The sequence below is a fragment of the Oncorhynchus tshawytscha genome, linkage group LG10 (genome assembly GCF_018296145.1).
Source record: "Oncorhynchus tshawytscha isolate Ot180627B linkage group LG10, Otsh_v2.0, whole genome shotgun sequence".
Lineage (NCBI taxonomy): Eukaryota > Metazoa > Chordata > Actinopteri > Salmoniformes > Salmonidae > Oncorhynchus > Oncorhynchus tshawytscha.
Window position 1 is genome coordinate 17,788,076 of NC_056438.1, and position 19,336 is coordinate 17,807,411.

General features: G+C 37.5%; 1 protein-coding gene across 1 annotated transcript in view; it reads right to left on the reverse strand.

Annotated features, from left to right (window-relative positions):
- Positions 1 to 14,678, reverse strand: part of LOC112261033 (ventral anterior homeobox 2-like) — a 44,993-nt gene extending 30,315 nt beyond the window's left edge. The window contains exons 1-2 of the mRNA XM_024436392.2: positions 13,470 to 14,678; positions 9,040 to 9,227 (exon numbers count right to left, since the gene is read on the reverse strand). Of these exons, the coding sequence (XP_024292160.1) occupies positions 9,040 to 9,227; positions 13,470 to 13,728 (447 nt within the window). The 5' untranslated portion in view covers positions 13,729 to 14,678. The remainder of the gene's footprint in view (positions 1 to 9,039; positions 9,228 to 13,469) is intronic.
- Positions 14,679 to 19,336: the final 4,658 nt, after the last annotated feature.

A 19,336-nucleotide genomic window follows, 5' to 3' on the forward strand; every position in this document is an offset into this window, starting at 1 on the left:
GTAAAAGTATTTTCACTAAACGTGGTTTCAGTAAAGGTCATTTCAGTTCTGGTTATTAAAGCGTTGTACTCCAGGGTAGCCCTCACCTAGAAGACATTCCTTTCTCACATTGTGGAATGTAACTTATCTACAACCAAATTCAAATGAAAAGGTAACACAATGAAAGGTGCTAACGAAGACAGTCTCGATGTGAAAGACAATCATTAGACCCCGTTTGCGGTGCATCTGAAATGGCACCCTATTCCCAATATAGTGCAATATTTTAAACCAGAGCCCTGTGCATGAGTAGGGTCCTGCTATATAGGGAGAATACACTAAGTGTACAAAACATTAAGGAACACCTGCTCTTTCCATGACATAGACTGACCAGGTGAATCCAGGTGAAAGCTAGGATTACTTATTGATGTGACCTGTTAAATCCACTCCAATCAGTGTAGATGAAGGTGAGGAGACAGGTTGAAGAAGGATTTTTAGGCCTTGAGACAATTGAGACATGTGTGCCATTCAGAGGGTGATTGAGCAAGAGTGCCTTTGAACCGGGTATGGTAGTAGGTGCCAGGCGCACAGGTTTGAGTGTGTCAAGAACTGCAAAGCTGCTGGGTTTTTCATGTTCAACAGTTTCCTTTGTGTATCAACAATAACCCACCACCCAAAGGATATCCAGCCAACTTGACAAAACTGTGGGAAGCATTGGAGTCAACATGGGCCAGTATCCCTGTGGAACGTTTTTCGAAACCTTGTAGAGTAGATGCAGCAACGACATTAGGCTGTTCTGAGGGCAAACGGGTGTGCAACTCAATATTAGGAAGGTGTTCCTAATGTTTTGTACACTCAGCGTAGGTTGCCATTTCTGCGCATTCCCAGACTAAGGCGTTTCTCAAGCAAACTGAAAATGTAGCCTACTCTGTGGACTGATAGACAGAATAACGGAATTGAAAATGTATTAATATTGTAAGAGATTACAAGTGCATGGGATGAAAGTGCTCCAAATTGTATGGAGGTATTAACCGAGGGTCAATCCAAAATGTACTTTTAAGCTTTTATGTAAAACAAGGAGTCCGAGAAACCAATTGGAGAAAGCACAAGCAAGAACAATTGGGGTGCACAGTCAAAGAACCATCCCGAAATGCAATGTGAGTGTTTCTTCTATAGCTGAGTAAATCATTGTAGCAGTGAACAGGAAGAGAAGTTAGTGACAGAGACAATAGTAACACAATTACGCTGCCTTTAGGGATGTATTTCCTGATATACTATGAACAGTATCAATCCTTGGAGCAGTTAAGCCTGCTAGAACAGACATCCCCAAGAAAACTCCATAGCGTGCCAAGGGTGCGAGGCTCCCCGCCGCGTTACATGGGAAGGGGGAGCCACCTGCTGGGCTCTGGGGAGAGGCGAGATGTTGCCTGAATGAGGGAGGGGTTTGACTTTACAGGTTATTCACCCGACTCAAATAGTTTATAGGTTCGCGTTTTCGTCATGGATCGTGTTCTGGAGGCAGCTTTGCAGTGGTCACTAGCTGGCACAGCCACAAAGTAATAACTGATTTTAATAATATCTGATTTTAAACCTAACCCTAACCACACTGATACGCCTAATGCCTAACCCTAAACTTAAATGTAAAAAAAAAACATTTTTGTTTTTAAGAATTTTTACAATATAGACCATTTTAACTTTGCAGCTGGTCCATCTAGCAGAAATCGCTCACTTCTGCCTCAAGGACAAGACTTCTCCCAATAAACGTCAACCTGCAAATAGTTTGCTTTCATGTAGCTCTTGGTGAACTCAAGGCTTTTACGCACAACTGGCATGGAAACTTTGTTTTAACTGGGAAACGGTTTAGGTAGCCCGAAGCATATTCAGACACCCCATTGAATAATTTGTCTTAGTACAAGTTGAACAGCAAAACATGCACACTATTTCATATATTTTCTGTCTTTTTTGATTAAATGAAACTGTTAAAAAGTATTTCCCGTATGTATTTTGTTGAGCAAATGTAGCCTATGCCTCATTGCCTGGGCAATTTTGATACGTGACCAAACGTGACCTAATTCGAGTTAGTTTGGGTCAACGACCATATCCTCAAACACATGGTGCTTAGGAATCCGCGCAAATGTCTTAACGAACTTCGGAACAATAAACTATTTACATGACTGACGTAATATTATAAGAGCGCAATATCACAAGTTAGGCTATATCTGTTTGTGTGCATACGCTGCCCCCCTTTAATAAACTTACTAAACTTATTGTAAAATATATATATTTTTAGGCCCAATATTGTCGGGACTTCGATATTTCGTGTTAGTCAACTATAATAGGCTAGTGAATATAAATGGGCTTACAATGTCAAAATGTAGCAATATCTTACAGCATGGAAGGATTTTGGGTTAAATGACGCGTTATTAGGTGTTATTATGACGTTATTGGATGCGCTAAGGTTTAAGCTACGAGCCTATCCCATGTATTGAATTGAATTCGTATTAGGCTTGATCTCTTTAAATGATCAAATTAAGAATAGCATTTGATGAATTCAATCACTTATTTTTTAATCGAAAGAAATCGACAAGAGATGTCATAGCATGGAATGGGCATTTAAAAATATAAGTAAGTGATGAACATGTTGATGTAAACATTCTTCACAGTGGCCAAAACATCCATGACATAGTCCCACCTCTTCTTTTGTTTTGGCCGAACAGCAAAAAGATGATTTGTGATGCTCTTGGTTTGAAGTTTACTGGTATATTGTGATAAAATTAGATATAAGATTGCCATAGTTGTATTTTTAATTAACTTGATGTGTCTTTTCGTCGCATGATTGTTTGTGTAGCTATAGCAAATTGGACATGGTCGACAATGTTGGTAGGTGAACCTTCTTCCCTTCAATATGAGGCTACATGGAGATAGACTATAAAACAAAATGTTGTAGATAGAATGTAGGACTCTAGATATTTCATATTGTGAAATAAACTTGACCTTGAATGGAAATATTTGAACGAGGGCGTCACTGGATGAATACGAATGAGTTTGGCTAAACGTACTCAGAAATCAGAGTACATTTTTTCCCAACGTGCATTTCGGTTATCACCGCCTCCTTGAAATTGAAAATGCTAATTAAATCGTGTTTCTGACCATCAAAGTTAAATCTAGCCTTGAGTTAAGATGAGTTCGTATTGTATTCATAAAAGCTGTTATTTCCACGCTTAAATCCTGCATTTCGCGAAAGCTCTCTCACAACGAAGAAGCAATGGGAATTGTTTCAAACCACACATAATGGTTTCAAACCACACACTTACGTTGCGTAAGTGGACCTGGAAATCAAATAACCTCCGAAAGATACTAATAATAATGTGTTAAACTTCTATAGCGCTGTTCATAGAATCTCAAAAGCACTTCAAGAGCAGAGGTCAACCAATAGAGGCCACGTCTTTGAATGATACAGCTAATAGCTGTTGTTGCATCGCAAAAGTATTGGCTTGCTTTCCTCGTCTCCTTTCCCTCATTGTCATTGATCTATCTGTATAAGGGCAGTACAAATGCGCTGGAGAATTGTATGTAGATATGTGTAATAGTACACCTAAGTGTAGGCTAATTCTTCTGTTGTTGCTGTATCTATATAGTGTTGGCTAATTGTTCTGTTGTTGCTGTATCTATATAGTGTAGGCTAATTGTTCTGTTGTTGCTGTATCTATATAGTGTAGGCTAATTGTTCTGTTGTTGCTGTATCTATATAGTGTAGGCTAATTGTTCTGTTGTTGCTGTATCTGTATAGTATAGGCTAATTGTTCTGTTGTTGCTGTATCTATATAGTGTAGGCTAATTGTTCTGTTGTTGCTGTATCTATATAGTGTAGGCTAATTGTTCTGTTGTTGCTGTATCTATATAGTGTTGGCTAATTGTTCTGTTGTTGCTGTATCTATATAGTGTAGGCTAATTGTTCTGTTGTTGCTGTATCTATATAGTGTTGGCTAATTGTTCTGTTGTTGCTGTATCTATATAGTGTAGGCTAATTGTTCTGTTGTTGCTGTATCTGTATAGTATAGGCTAATTGTTCTGTTGTTGCTGTATCTATATAGTATGGCTAATTGTTCTGTTGTTGCTGTATCTATATAGTGTAGGCTAATTGTTCTGTTGTTGCTGTATCTATATAGTGTTGGCTAATTGTTCTGTTGTTGCTGTATCTATATAGTGTAGGCTAATTGTTCTGTTGTTGCTGTATCTATATAGTGTAGGCTAATTGTTCTGTTGTTGCTGTATCTATATAGTGTAGGCTAATTGTTCTGTTGTTGCTGTATCTGTATAGTATAGGCTAATTGTTCTGTTGTTGCTGTATCTGTATAGTATAGGCTAATTGTTCTGTTGTTGCTGTATCTATATAGTATAGGCTAATTGTTCTGTTGTAGCTGTATCTATATAGTGTAGGCTAATTGTTCTGTTGTTGCTGTATCTATATAGTGTTGGCTAATTGTTCTGTTGTTGCTGTATCTATATAGTGTAGGCTAATTGTTCTGTTGTTGCTGTATCTATATAGTGTTGGCTAATTGTTCTGTTGTTGCTGTATCTATATAGTGTAGGCTAATTGTTCTGTTGTTGCTGTATCTATATAGTGTAGGCTAATTGTTCTGTTGTTGCTGTATCTATATAGTGTAGGCTAATTGTTCTGTTGTTGCTGTATCTATATAGTGTAGGCTAATTGTTCTGTTGTTGCTGTATCTATATAGTGTAGGCTAATTGTTCTGTTGTTGCTGTATCTATATAGTGTAGGCTAATTGTTCTGTTGTTGCTGTATCTATATAGTGTAGGCTAATTGTTCTGTTGTTGCTGTATCTATATAGTGTAGGCTAATTGTTCTGTTGTTGCTGTATCTATATAGTGTTGGCTAATTGTTCTGTTGTTGCTGTATCTATATAGTGTAGGCTAATTGTTCTGTTGTTGCTGTATCTGTATAGTATAGGCTAATTGTTCTGTTGTTGCTGTATCTATATAGTGTAGGCTAATTGTTCTGTTGTTGCTGTATCTATATAGTGTAGGCTAATTGTTCTGTTGTTGCTGTATCTATATAGTGTAGGCTAATTGTTCTGTTGTTGCTGTATCTGTATAGTATAGGCTAATTGTTCTGTTGTTGCTGTATCTATATAGTGTAGGCTAATTGTTCTGTTGTTGCTGTATCTATATAGTGTAGGCTAATTGTTCTGTTGTTGCTGTATCTGTATAGTGTAGGCTAATTGTTCTGTTGTTGCTGTATCTATATAGTATAGGCTAATTGTTCTGTTGTTGCTGTATCTGTATAGTATAGGCTAATTGTTCTGTTGTTGCTGTATCTATATAGTATAGGCTAATTGTTCTGTTGTTGCTGTATCTATATAGTGTAGGCTAATTGTTCTGTTGTTGCTGTATCTGTATAGTATAGGCTAATTGTTCTGTTGTTGCTGTATCTGTATAGTATAGGCTAATTGTTCTGTTGTTGCTGTATCTATATAGTATAGGCTAATTGTTCTGTTGTTGCTGTATCTATATAGTGTAGGCTAATTGTTCTGTTGTTGCTGTATCTATATAGTGTAGGCTAATTGTTCTGTTGTTGCTGTATCTATATAGTGTAGGCTAATTGTTCTGTTGTTGCTGTATCTATATAGTGTAGGCTAATTGTTCTGTTGTTGCTGTATCTATATAGTGTAGGCTAATTGTTCTGTTGTTGCTGTATCTATATAGTGTAGGTCTACATACTGTATGTGGATCATGTATACATTCTTTGTTCATATATTCTGTCTGTATGTTCTGCTTATTGTGGTCAGCACTATTTCACCAGGTCAAGTTCCTGGTAGCATACATGTAAATGTACATGGTGAATAAAGTTGATTCTGATTCTCATTGGTCCTAAATCGAGGGAGATGCCGTTGAACTAGAAATACTTGGTCTTGAATAGCCCTTTCGACAAATAGGCTGGGGCCTATAGCGTCTCTAACAAGTGTTTTCATTCACACCAACCATTTGACGATAATCAACCCTGTCACTCTCTCATTTTCAGGAATTAACGTACAGGCTACACATAGGTCTAGCCTACTAAATGTGTTGCGGAAATTATAACTAGGCATGTAACTAGTTTAGTTCTATAGGCATAACTCGTATAATTACACCAGCGGCATAGTAATGCATTAGTTGACAGAAAACATATGAGGTTCTGGATCCTCCATGTTATCTATAATATTTTAGTTGCCAATCGTTGTTTTCTGTCACACCATGGTGTGGTTCTAAATGGAGGGAGATGCAGTCTTGGACAGACAAGTGGGGCCTATAGCATCTCTAGCAAGTGTTTTCATTCACACCAACCATTTGACGATAATGAACCCTGTCACTCTCTCATTATCAGGGATAAACGTATAGGCTACACATTACGTTAGGTCTACTAAATATACTGCGGAAATGATAACTTACCGTGTAAATAGTTCAGCTCCTATAGGCACAACTCGCTTCAGAGACATAGTAAGGCATCAGTTGACAATTGAGGCCATGGATGTTTTCCATCATATTTTAGTTGCCATTTTGTCCTATTCTTTCACACCATGTTTTCTGTCATGCGCTATCATTGCTCTATCCTTCATTTGGAGGACACGGGCTATAGTATAGCCTACAACCATCCATCTTTCCCTTGTTACTGTTGTCTAGAGAAGTTTGTTTTATACAACACACTGTATCGTTGCAAAAAAAGTTTAAATAATATAAATGTATTAACATTATCGTTATTGTTATTATTATAGAATACTTAGTGTAAAGCGCCGAGGGCGTGATGGTGTTTGGCTGATGGGGCTACTATGAATTCCCGCAAAGAAACGTCAGCACTGACAATAGGTTATGAACTCGTAGATAGGCCCCAAGAATGGAGCCATTGCGCAAATGCAAGGCTATATGATGATGATGACTGCGTGGAGTTTCCGAATAAGACATTGGTCGTGTCTTAGATGGAATAGGTCTACACCTCGTGCTTCTCCCCAGTAGATACATTTAGTCTACATGACAAAAGTTAGGTATAAAATAATTCAGAGACATTATACAATAGAATCCCACTGAGCACACCACGTCATTCCAATTTGGATAATAGCGCAATATTTGTTTGAGAAGTTGATCAATGAGATTACCACCTATATTCACCCCACTCAAAGTAACAGCCAAACGTTAGGAAATTCTACTATGTGCTATCACTAAAAGCTAATTCTACCATCTAAATTCTAAAACCACAACCAAATTTCAGTGGAAAAACTATGTCTGAATTGTTGGTTTAGTTGACACCCAAATGTCTATCAATGCGCTTTCAACCATTTAAAAAGGCACAGCAAAGTTCAAATGGGAATACCATGTCAGATATTTTATTCATACAACAGATGCATGTGTTTTCACTCTGCTTCATCTAATAACAGCGCCAAATGACCTGGATTGCAGTTGAGATTACATTAAAAGTACATGATGCAAGTGATCAATACTGTTCGAGATTTGCCTCAGATTATTACAGCAATTTTGAAGATCTCTCCACAAACCTGCGATGACCTATGCATGCTATCTTGAACCTGCACGCGTTATATGATTACATAATAAGGCATTTATAGTTACAGTAACCTCAAAATGTGGCCATGGATGTGTTCCTCATTTTAAGGTTGAATGTTATATTAGTTTGTTAAATAACCTTCATTTTGGGCTATTTACTCTATTGCAAAAGTAATATTGAATAGTTTTTGGTTGACGACGCAACCAAATATCAACATTTGCCACTGATTTAGTTTGGCTTTAATTACAGTTTAATTCCAGTCCACAAATTAATAATTGATATGTTGGAATCACATCGCTATCAAAAAAAACAAAGTAGAACTAAATCAAATCAAACTTTAAATATCTCCTTCAAACTTTAGATATCTCCTTCAAATGTTGATATTTTGTTGCGCTGAAAACCGAAAAGTTCAATATTCAACTAGGCAAGTCAGTTTAGAACTAATTCTTATTTACAATGACGGCCTAGATACAGTGAGTTAACTGCCTTGTTCAGGGGCAGAACGACAGATTTTTTACCTTGTCGTCTCAGGGATTCGATCCAGCAACCTTTCGGGTCCAACGCTCAAACCACTAGGCTACCTGCCGCACCAATATCACTAAATATCATTACATTTTAAATCAACCAGAGCTTGAAACCCAAGGCCTATTGTATTGTCTATTCTTGTTGAATTATGGGTTGATTTAAAGCATGATAAAGTATGGTCACATTTAATTTGCTCTGTTAAACCTTCTCTTTGGAATAACTTCGATAAAAACGAAATAGATTCACGGGTTGCTAAGTGGAGATCTTTTAACAATCATTCTCATGCCAGCACATTGGTAATAGTCAGTGACACATGTCATAGTGGGGCTTGGTTAAAAACCCTGGATGGGACACCAGAAGGTAGCTGTAGATAGATAAATTCAGAAGGAGGTGCTGCCCAGACTATTGTTTTTCTTCCTTCAGACATACCGAGATATGACATTGGTTTAAAAGTACAAATTCAAACATATGTTATACAAGGTTGTATGTTACAATTTGGTTTCCATGATGACAAAATCCTGTGGTTGAAATTTTACCCTAAAAAAACGGTTTATGTTGATTACTTTTTTCAACTCCAATGCATTTTCCACGAAGATTCCACTTCACAATATGTTAACAAATTACATTAAAACAACGTTGATCCAACATGTTTGTGTCCAGTTGGATGTGACTGCACTGCACAGCGATTAGTTATAATGTATGGTATAACCTCAGCCTAATAAGTTACCTTTATCAAACCAATAAGCACACCACCGCAGGGATAACAAAAAACATGTTCTTTGAACTGGTAAAGAAACTATTTAAACATGAATCTCAAACTGTCTTTGGGTAAAATAAATGTAATCTAATATTTGAATATTTAGGCCTATACAAATTGGGACTCCTGAATGTACTTCCTATTTGTCTTCGTTGTTAAAACAGGATATCAATATATTATCCCCACGACTGAGGAAATACTCTGTCAAATGATGTCTGTTTCTTACCTGTGTCTCAGACAGGTTCAGCTGCCTCGCAAGCTCAGTGCGTTCTCGGCCGACTACATACTGGCAGCGCTGGAACTCTAGCTCGAGCCGGTAGAGCTGCTCTGCAGTGAAGGAGGTCCGCGTGCGTTTTGGCCTGTCGAGGTCGAGACCTTTTGGCAACACGATCTCCCGGATGGTACCCTTAGCATCTGTGGATATTGCAGCCGGACAGTGTGAAATGTCACAATTACAAATAATAGTCTTAGGCTACTTTGCTTAACATTACAATTGCATATACTGTTGTACCAATGTCATAATTCTTTGGACAGACCAAGAAAATATAGTTAAACATTGTGCTACTTTATGGCACAAATGTGTGCTTTCATATAAGTAGGGCCCACGCTATTTTAGAATAACCTTGAAGTGATCATTATTTTCAGTATGAGGAAATTGACGTGTAGTTTGCATGCTTGGGAATTATAGTGTAGGCTAGTCAAGTTACTAGGGAAAGAAATACAGAAAGGGCGTAAAATAGTATATATTGTAAGAATGACAATATCCGTAAATACAACTCAATGCACCAGATAATACGTCTACCCGTTATGTTAAGGTTCTGATGCCTTAGAATAGTTTTCCCATACTTCCAACTGAGCGTAGGCTACATTAGGCTCTCTCATGGAACTGGAAGTAAGGTCAAATAATAAGAATTTTAAAAATCGGAATACCATTGTTGCATTGCAATATGTTTGGGGAATATTCCCCAAAAAAGTAATAGCCAGAAGTCCGGAAAATTAGAGCTGAAAGAAACATCCCCATCACATTACTAAACTATACCTAATTTTACTAAATATTACGTGCACTGTCTGCCTCAGCGAGAGCGAATGTTTGGAGACCATGTTTTCAGAGTTCTATTTCAATTGTACTTTTGCATTTGCCATGCGTCCTAGAACCCTGGAGAATGTAGCCTAGGCTAGTTGATGCATCAATACACGTTTAATATAGCAATTTATGGGACAATATTAAATTGTTTGGTTCAATACATACAACATCAGGAAATGCGTGTTTTTATATCAAATTAGGTCATATGCCAAGTCTTGCTATGGGGAATATGCTATTAAACCAACACCAAATAGCTGTTGAGTGCAAACCTAATTGTGCAACTTTATCTTGACAACTTTAAAGTTGCTATAAGTCCAAACGGACTGTCAATGTAGATGGAATAGAAAAATCGATATTTTTAAACAAAAATCTAAACACGCTTTACGTAGTCACAATGGTCCCATGCATATCCTACAATCCGCCCTAAACAATATATATGTCTTTAATACTTATCAGTCAGCCAATACTAGACATGGTTAAAACAACGAAACGCTCCTCAAGTAGGCTAGAAAGAGGGACGTGTTTTGACTGAAAACAATGAAATAATCTAGGTCCACTGTCCAAAAAAATGTGACTAATCAAACTAAATATATGATAATAAAATATATCAACCAAATGTTTTCTAAATCCCTCACCGAAATCGGATGTTAAACAATTTCCAGTATTTTGAAATAATACAGTCTTTACAATAGATAGGCCCGCCTATAAGTGATATATACATCTGAAACATACATATAGCCTAACCCAGCTGGTTTCCCACAATAAAATACAACTGTCAAATGAGGTATAGCCCTATAGCATTTCTGTCGTATATAATGTTGCGCCTAAATCCATATCAATTCCCCAGCAAAACGTCCATCAAATTCTAGAAGCTTCAGAATTCTGAATTCCTTGACAGAATGGAACATAAGCCTATAACCTAAATACATGGCTCTGGGCCTACTACTTCCTGCGTAACCACCATTGGGTCTACTATCTGTTTCCTTTGTCATTGCAGTCACGTGAGTGGTATATATATTTTGAGGCTACTTATATGGTTGCACCATTGACAACAGCCTATAGATTGCACAATGTATAGATATTTATACTTATGGATGACGGAGACTACCATCAGTGACTCCATATGTGTTGCCTACACTGGAAATAGCATCTAGGCCTATATGCAGCATAGTCTCGGGCACCATAGCCCATCTGCCATGGCATGCAAGCGTGGTGTTAGCCAGAGCACATGCAGAGATTCATTCTAACATTTCGAATATTTATGATTTCCAACTAATACATCATCCATTCATTCATAATAACACGATAGATTAAAATCATCTCAATGTTAAACGTTACAGCAGGGCCTCTAAAACAGTTTGCACGCGCATCGAGACGTCGCGGGTCAGACATGCTGACCTTTCGCTGACCCCGGGTTCTCACGAGGTATCCAGCGCATTCAATCGTCAGCTTTAAAAACATATAGTGACACCGGGGACTGCAGATTTATCTTGGATTCAGCGCTCAGCTCGCCCTCGCCACTTCTAATCTAGCTCGGTCTGCCGCGGAGGTCGCTCCTTGCTACAATTACCGGCTTTCTATTCAGATTTACACCCACCAAGACACCGTTTCAAGGCCTGGGCATGAGCATTTAACTAAATGATTTAGAACTTTCCAGTAGGCAATGTATGATCATCATTGTTCAAATGAATGGGCCAGTTGCACATTTGGTGAAAATCTAATTGTGCACACAAAGGGGGGAAAGTTTAACTTTATTTTGTAAAGAGTGATATTGATATTGTCAGTGCCTACATGTCATGTTAGCCCGATATGCATCCCACATTGGTGTGAAAACTATCTGGGTAAGGGATATGGATATTATATTTTTGAAATGAGTGGTCAATTTGAAATTGTGAATAGAATAAACTTAAATAAAATGTGTTTTCTGTTCACTATGACTATTATTAAAAATAAAACCATTTTAAAACTGTTGATAAGAATAGTCTTCCCAAACATGTTTGCTACCTGTATTGTTTGGGGTTTGTTGACATCATAATGCATTTTACAGCCCTGCAAAGCAGCGCAAAGACATATGTCTATAAGCACTAAACAAAACTATAGAGATGCATATTCAATTCATTTAATTCTAAGTTAGTCAGTCACATAACCTAATTACTATCGACTACAAGACAAGTATAGCATTTTATAGCATTTTAGTCACACTTTTAACAATGTGACATGTTTTAACAATTCACACCCCTAAAACTATTTTATAACGTTTTAAATATAAACATTTGAAAGGTAACTGGTATACACCAAATATGAAAAACCAATACTTTCCTTATAGATTTGCAGTTAATATTTGTTTTTAATTCTGAAAGAAGCATGGCTCTGTGTTTGTTGTGCTTTGAGACGGGAAGTTTGCTGAGGAGGATGATTATTGTCATAATTTACTACAAACTACTGAAGCACTATTGCCATCATGGCTGCATACAATTATAAGATCTGTCGATGTGCCATTGAGCAAGGCACTTAGCCCTAATTGCTCCTGTAAGTTGCTTAGGATAAGAGAGTCTATTTAATGACTAAAATGTAAACTATTGTGTTTCCCTGTCAACACGTTTTAAAATAGGTTGTAGGCCTTAAGGTCCACAGAAATACATTTGATTCATTCTTAAAAATAACTATTTAGTTTTTAGTATTTTATTAGGATCCCCATCAGCTATTGCTGAAGCAGCAGAACCTCTTCCTGGGGTTAATTTTTTTCCTGGGGTCTATTTAGTGAGTCTACATATTTTGGAGAATTCCATGCAGAGGTGGCGTAGACCAACAAAGGTGGTTCCCTTTTTTTTTTAACAAAGAGGGCGTGGACCATTTAGATTATTTCTTATCCCGTTTTTGATAACAATACCTTAACTCAAACAAAGGCAACAACATGACCACGAGTAAACACACACTAAGACATACACATGATGGTTTGTGTTGAAAAAAACATTTTGTTTGCCAATGATTACTGAATCATTTGTTGGCTCATATAGTACAAAGCAAGTACTGCTATTATTATGTGATCCTATAATGTATATTATGATACTGATTATTATTATATAAATTGGGATTGATAATAGTATTGATGTAAATACATGTGATGAAGTTTGAATAGTTGAGCAGTTTAAAAAAATCTAACCTGTTGTCAGAATATATGGCTATATTTTAATGTTGAATTACATTAGACATAGTATTATATCTTCATCTGAATATGAGAATACCGTCAGATTTTATTTACAATAAATCACTTAAACTATTGGTTTATTTGTAAGCCTAAAAGTAGTATAGTAATAACAGTGTAGTAGTAGTTGTTATCGAAGTAGTGTAATATAAGTTAATTGCAATAGTGGTATAGATGTAAATGTATCCTTCTAAAAAATAATAGCCTAGTAATAAGTTAATTTTATGAAAATTCTCAAATCTTAATAATTGTGAACCTCTGGGTTTGTGCAGAAACCTTTGCAGAAAATCTATGCTCTCTTTCTGCAATTCATCTTTCTAGATGTACATTTTCTCAACAACAACAAAAAAGAGAATATTTTACTAACCTCGAACTAAAATCCTCTGGCAGTAGTCTGGGTCCACGTGGTCCAGTTTATCATGTCCGTCTTCACTGGAGGAGGTGGGGGTTGACGCCGATGTACCCGCGGTATCGGTTGTACTCTGCACCGGCGACCTGCTCCCAAGTTCGATATGGCATTTGTCCATCCGGTCACCGTACAGAGAGTTGGATCCACGGCGGTGGTGGTGGTGGTGGTTGCGGTCCTCGGCGATACCATCGCCCATAGTCGTAGCTTGATCGAACATCGATTCCAATATTGGTGTATAGATCTCCTGTTTTCTTCACCTCGTTATTGGGCAGTTATTTATATTCTTTAACTTGTTTCCCTCCTTTGCAATAGTTATATTCAGATATGCTGGGGGAGACTACACCACAAAGTAGATCCAGCTAGGCTACAAACCAGAACCAGCCTCGCGGACCTGCGACGGACACGAGCTGCCCTGCAAGTGTCTCGGCATGTTTCAGCACTATCCTGCGGCCCGAAGTAGAGAAGAGAGATGGTGGATGTGGTGAGAAGGAGGGGGCCCTGTGGACAAGCCAGATAGCGAGCCTCCTCAGCTATAGATACGCGCTAAACCCAAAATGCATGTTGTACGTATACAATGAGTGTAGCCTACAAGAAGAGACCAGATCTATGACCAAAGAAACTGGGAGGTGCTATACTTGTTCACCCACGTAAAAAATTAACTGAAAGACAATCGTGTAACCACCAGCATGATCTATCTTAGTCTCTGCAAAGCCAGTCAGTTCACTCTGTATCCAAGAAAGGAACCTTTTCTCCAACCATGCACCCCAGAGCATGGGCTTGAAATCAGTTACTTTACCCCCGTTTGACTTGCTGGTTTCGGCGGCGCTGTGGTGGCATGGTCACGGCTATTGGATTGTTGGTGGTCTGCTCGGGGTCTTCTGCATTTGGAGATCGCAATAATGTCTGTGTAGAAAACGTTGAGAAGGGGGTGTTCAAATGGGGGAAAGGGTCACATAAGGTAAAACGAACCATATAAGGCATGGCCATGCCATTCTTGTGTATAACTATTGTATGATTTTTTTTAGATCTTGGTGGCTGTAGTTTTGTTTTTGTCTTGCCGGTTTGACAGTCGTATATCGACAATATTGTAATGACAGGGTGCACTAAAGTGGCTGTCACTAGTAACGTAATATCCGGTTTGCTCAGGCTAGTCTTTGATTGGTGAACAGACTCAGATCGGTATATGTAGTATATAGTCCAAGGAACCCTTGTTTTTTATTCTAATTTCTACATTTAAGACACTATAGATTTTTTTCCCCCGACTAGTTTAAACCGAATAATAGACGCGTGCATATACTATGCATACCTATAGGATATTATAAATTATTTAAACGCTATCGAAAAGAAACTGGCTACTCGAAGCCTGGAATAGTCAATGGATGCAATAAGCTCAGTCACCACAGTAGGCTATTTTGCCATGATCTTTTTAGAGGGAAATCATGAAATTCTCTTGTACAAAGCCGTAATATCATCTCACGAAAACATTAAAGAAAAGAGAGGATGTTTAGAGTTGAGAGAAGTTTAGAGAACGTAAAATACACATAGTCTAAATCAAATCAAATTGTATTTGTCACATGCACCGAATACAACAGGTGTAGACCTTACCGCGAAATACTTACTTACAAGCCCTTAACCAACAATGCAGTTCAAGAAATAGAGTTAAGAAAATCTATACTAAATAAACTAAAGTAACAAATAACAGTATAAGATTACATAACAATAACGAGGCTATATACAGGGGTCTGTACCGAGTCAGTGTGCTGGGGTACAGTTTAGTCGAGGTACTTTGTATATGTAGGTAAGGGTAAAGTGACTATGCATAGATTATAAACAGCGAGTAGCAGAAATGTACAAAAAAATCAAATAAATTGCCCACCAAAAATTGCCTATAGCTAAAACTTCAATGATAAACCCGAAGTGCACTGCAACCACTCATTAGCCTAGGTTACATTTGGAGTTCACTATAGATCTTGTCAATAGGCCAAGATCTATAGCCTACGCAGCCTAATTTCTGAAACAACAAAAAAGACGGTTATTATAGTTGATAGTACAATGCATTTTGTACAACTCATGCACAAGACCTTTGATGGTAAATAAGCTTTTTTCAACTAGAGATGACATAGTTTTTCCTCGAGCGTGCCTAGTTTTATATATTTGTAACATAGTCTTACTTGGAAAAGTTGAAATTCAGTCAAAGTTTATATGCCTAGTTTTTTCCTCAAATGTATATATTCAGTTCTTCAGAAACGCATGAACTGTGCTAAATGATTTAGCCTTGTTCCATCGGTCCATTAGGCCTAATATTAACGAAAATTTGAACAAGACTTGGGCTGCTTTGCCCAAATTCACATTTAATAGCGATGGGTTCTATTGTTGTATGTTCAACTAAAGCCTTCACTTATTTTGAGTTCATTACATGCCTACCGTTGTTGTGACTGCGCAGTATAGCCTAATTGTGGCTGTTGCGAATTGTAACTGGGACCAACCGCAGGTGGTTGTCTGTTGTAGGCCTATACCCATTTACAAGGCACAAAACATCCACATTGGGAATGAATGGGATTACATAATTAGGAAGGTAATAATTATTAAATAGCTGATTATTCGTTTCAGATGTTGTAATCTGTGAATGTGTTGAATGTACCTGTCAATCAAATCCCACACTCAGCAGTAAGATAAGAGAGGACTGATTGCCACGACAGCTCTGTGTGTGTGAGGGTGACGACACACCCACCAACCCACACACACACACCACACACACACACACACACACACACACACACACACACACACACATTTCAAATGTTTTGCAGTTTCAATAGGCCTACACTTTCCCACACCCGCAGTCCCTCATCCCATATGGGCCTAACGTCATTCATGGCATCATCACACTGGTTGAACTGTTCAACTATTCAAACTTCATCACGTGTTTACATCAATAATATTATTGATCAAAATTGAAATAGTAATCAGTATCATAATATACACTATGCCAATCATATGGTTTTTCTCACTTCAATGCAAATATCTTTTGACAACTAAACATCCAATATACAGTACATCACACTGACAATCAAAACAAACCAACAACAGCTCATGGGGCCTTAATGGTTTCAGTCACATAATGATTGATGTCCGTTGTATACTGTATTTTTATGTGGAATATGGCGTTTGATACTGTCAACTGACTCGCCTTTCTTAGTTGCCCCTGAGGTGATAAATACATTTGTATTGAATTCAAATCAAATTGAACTGAATGCTTGTCTCTTGCCAGTCATCTAAACAGCCATATGTCAATACGTCGTTTCCTCCATATGGTTACACATTTCACACATCTGTTGACGTTTCTACTTATAGCTCAGAGAACACCCCTCTTCACATACCATCCGTATCACTATAGAAAGAAAAGTTGTAGGCCTAACGCAATACATTTCCCTTATCATGTGTTTCTGCCACATAGCATTTAAGGTCCCAATCTTATTTGTCAGACAACACCATCAAATTGTATTTTTCTTTCACCAAATGGCACATATTTGGATAAATATTGAATTCATATTGTATGACTACAGAATAGGCTACTGTTTTACAAAGTTTAGGCCTACAATGGATAGGCGTTTACGCCCCAAAAGTAAGACGGCATACACAAGCGTTACAGGTAATGCGCGTCCATTTGAAATCTATATTTAACCGTTACATACATGTAATCTTACAGCCAAATGTGTCTCCGAATTGCAACGTAGTCTGTTTGTGTGTCTGATCCAACCCCTAGTGGATATGCATTTTATAGATCACTCCAGATTACTGTAATCCAACGGGTCAATGTTGGGGTACCAGGCCATGCAGAAATCACAGTCAACAGGCTTTTTACGCAGCCAAATCTACTAAAGAAGTTGTGTGGTTGCGTTGCGTTATAGGCTATCTGAGGCCTCAACCTGGAGGCCTAGGTCCTGTATGTAACAGAGGTTAGCCTGGAACAGTTTAAATCAGAGGTAGACGCACATTAAATATAGCTGCTTTTGTTGCATTCTCAGATACTGGTCCCCTGCCTTGGGTTAAGTGTTTTTGAAACTAAAACATTGTTAACTATTACTTGTTATCTTGGTATTTAAAGTAGTTTCATGATTATCATTATTGTTATCAGTATAGCTGTCAATATATTTGTAAATTACTATCGAAATGAGTTCCTCCAGCATGCATTGTAGGTCATGACATTTGTTTTAGACTACATTTTTTGGGGTTAAACGATGGGCAGCTATTTTTTAGTTGTTTTCATACATCTTAATTGTCTTTAGTAAAATAAAAATGTTCTTAGAAAAAATTAAAGTTAGTTATCATGTACAGTGCCTTCAGAAAGTATATCCCTGGACTTATTCCACATTTTGTTGTGTTACAGCCCGAATTCAAAATTGATTAAATATATTTTCTCACCCATCTACAGACAATACCCTATAATGACAAAGTGAAAACATGTTTAGACATTTTTTTTAAATGAAATAAAGAAATATCTAATTTACATAAGTATTCAAACCCCTAAGTCAATACATGTTAGTCTTGGGTAAATCCAAAAGGTTTGCACACCTGGATTGTACAATATATTTTTTTAATTCTTCAAGCTGTCAAGTTGGTTGTTGATCAATGCTAGACAGTCATTTTCATGTCTTGCCATAGATTTTCAAGCCAATTTAAGTTAAAACTGTAACTAGGCCACTAAGGAACATTACATGTTGTCTTGGTAAGCACCTCCAGAGTATATGTGGCCTTGTGTTTTAGGTTATTGTCCTGCTGAAAGTTGAATTTGTCTCCCAGCGTCTGTTGGAAAGCAGACTGAACCAGGTTTCCCTCTAGGATTTTGCCTGTGCTTAGCTCTATTCTGTTTCTTTTTATCCTAAAAAATCCTCCCCAGTCCTTGTCGATGACAAGCATACCCATAACATCATGCAGCCACCATGCTTGAAAATATGAAGACATTGAATATCCCTTTGAGCATGGTGAAGTTATTAATGACACTTAGTATGGTTTCAATACTCCCAGTCACTTCAAGGATACAGGCGTTCTTCCTGGATCCTTGAAGTGTTGTGTTGGATTTGCCCCAAACATAACTCTTTGTATTCAGAACATAAAGTTAATTTCTTTGCCAAATGTTTTGCAGTTTTACTTTAGTGCCTTATTACAAACAGGATGCATGTTTTGGAATATTTGTATTTTGTACAGGCTTCCTTCTTTTCACTCTGTCAATAAGGTTAGTATTCTGGAGTAACTACAATGTTGTGGATCCTCAGTTTTCTCCTATCCCAGCCATCAATCTCTGTAACTGTTTTAATGTCACTATAGGCCTCATGGCGAAATAGTTGAGCGGTTTCCTTCCTCTCCAGCAACTGAGTTAGGAAGAACGCCTGTATCCTTGAAGTGACTGAGTGTATTGATACACCATCCAGTGTTATTAATAACTTCACCATGCTCAAAGGAATATTCAATGTCTGTTTTTTCTCAACCATCTACCAATAGGTTCCATTCTTTGCGATGCATTGGAAAACCTCCCTGGTCTTTGTGGTTGAATCTCTGTTCGAAATTCAATGCTCACCTGAGGTACAGAGATGAGTTAGTCATTCAAAAATAATGTTAAACCTTGTTATTGCACACAGAGGGAGTCCATGCAACTTGTGTGACTTAAGCACATTTGTACTCCTGAACTTATTTAGGCTTGTCATAACAAAGGGGTTGAATACTTATTGACTAAAGATATTACATTTTTTCATAATTTATTAAGTTGTAAAACATACTAAAAACAAAATTCAATTTTGACATTATGGGGTATTGTGTGTATGCCA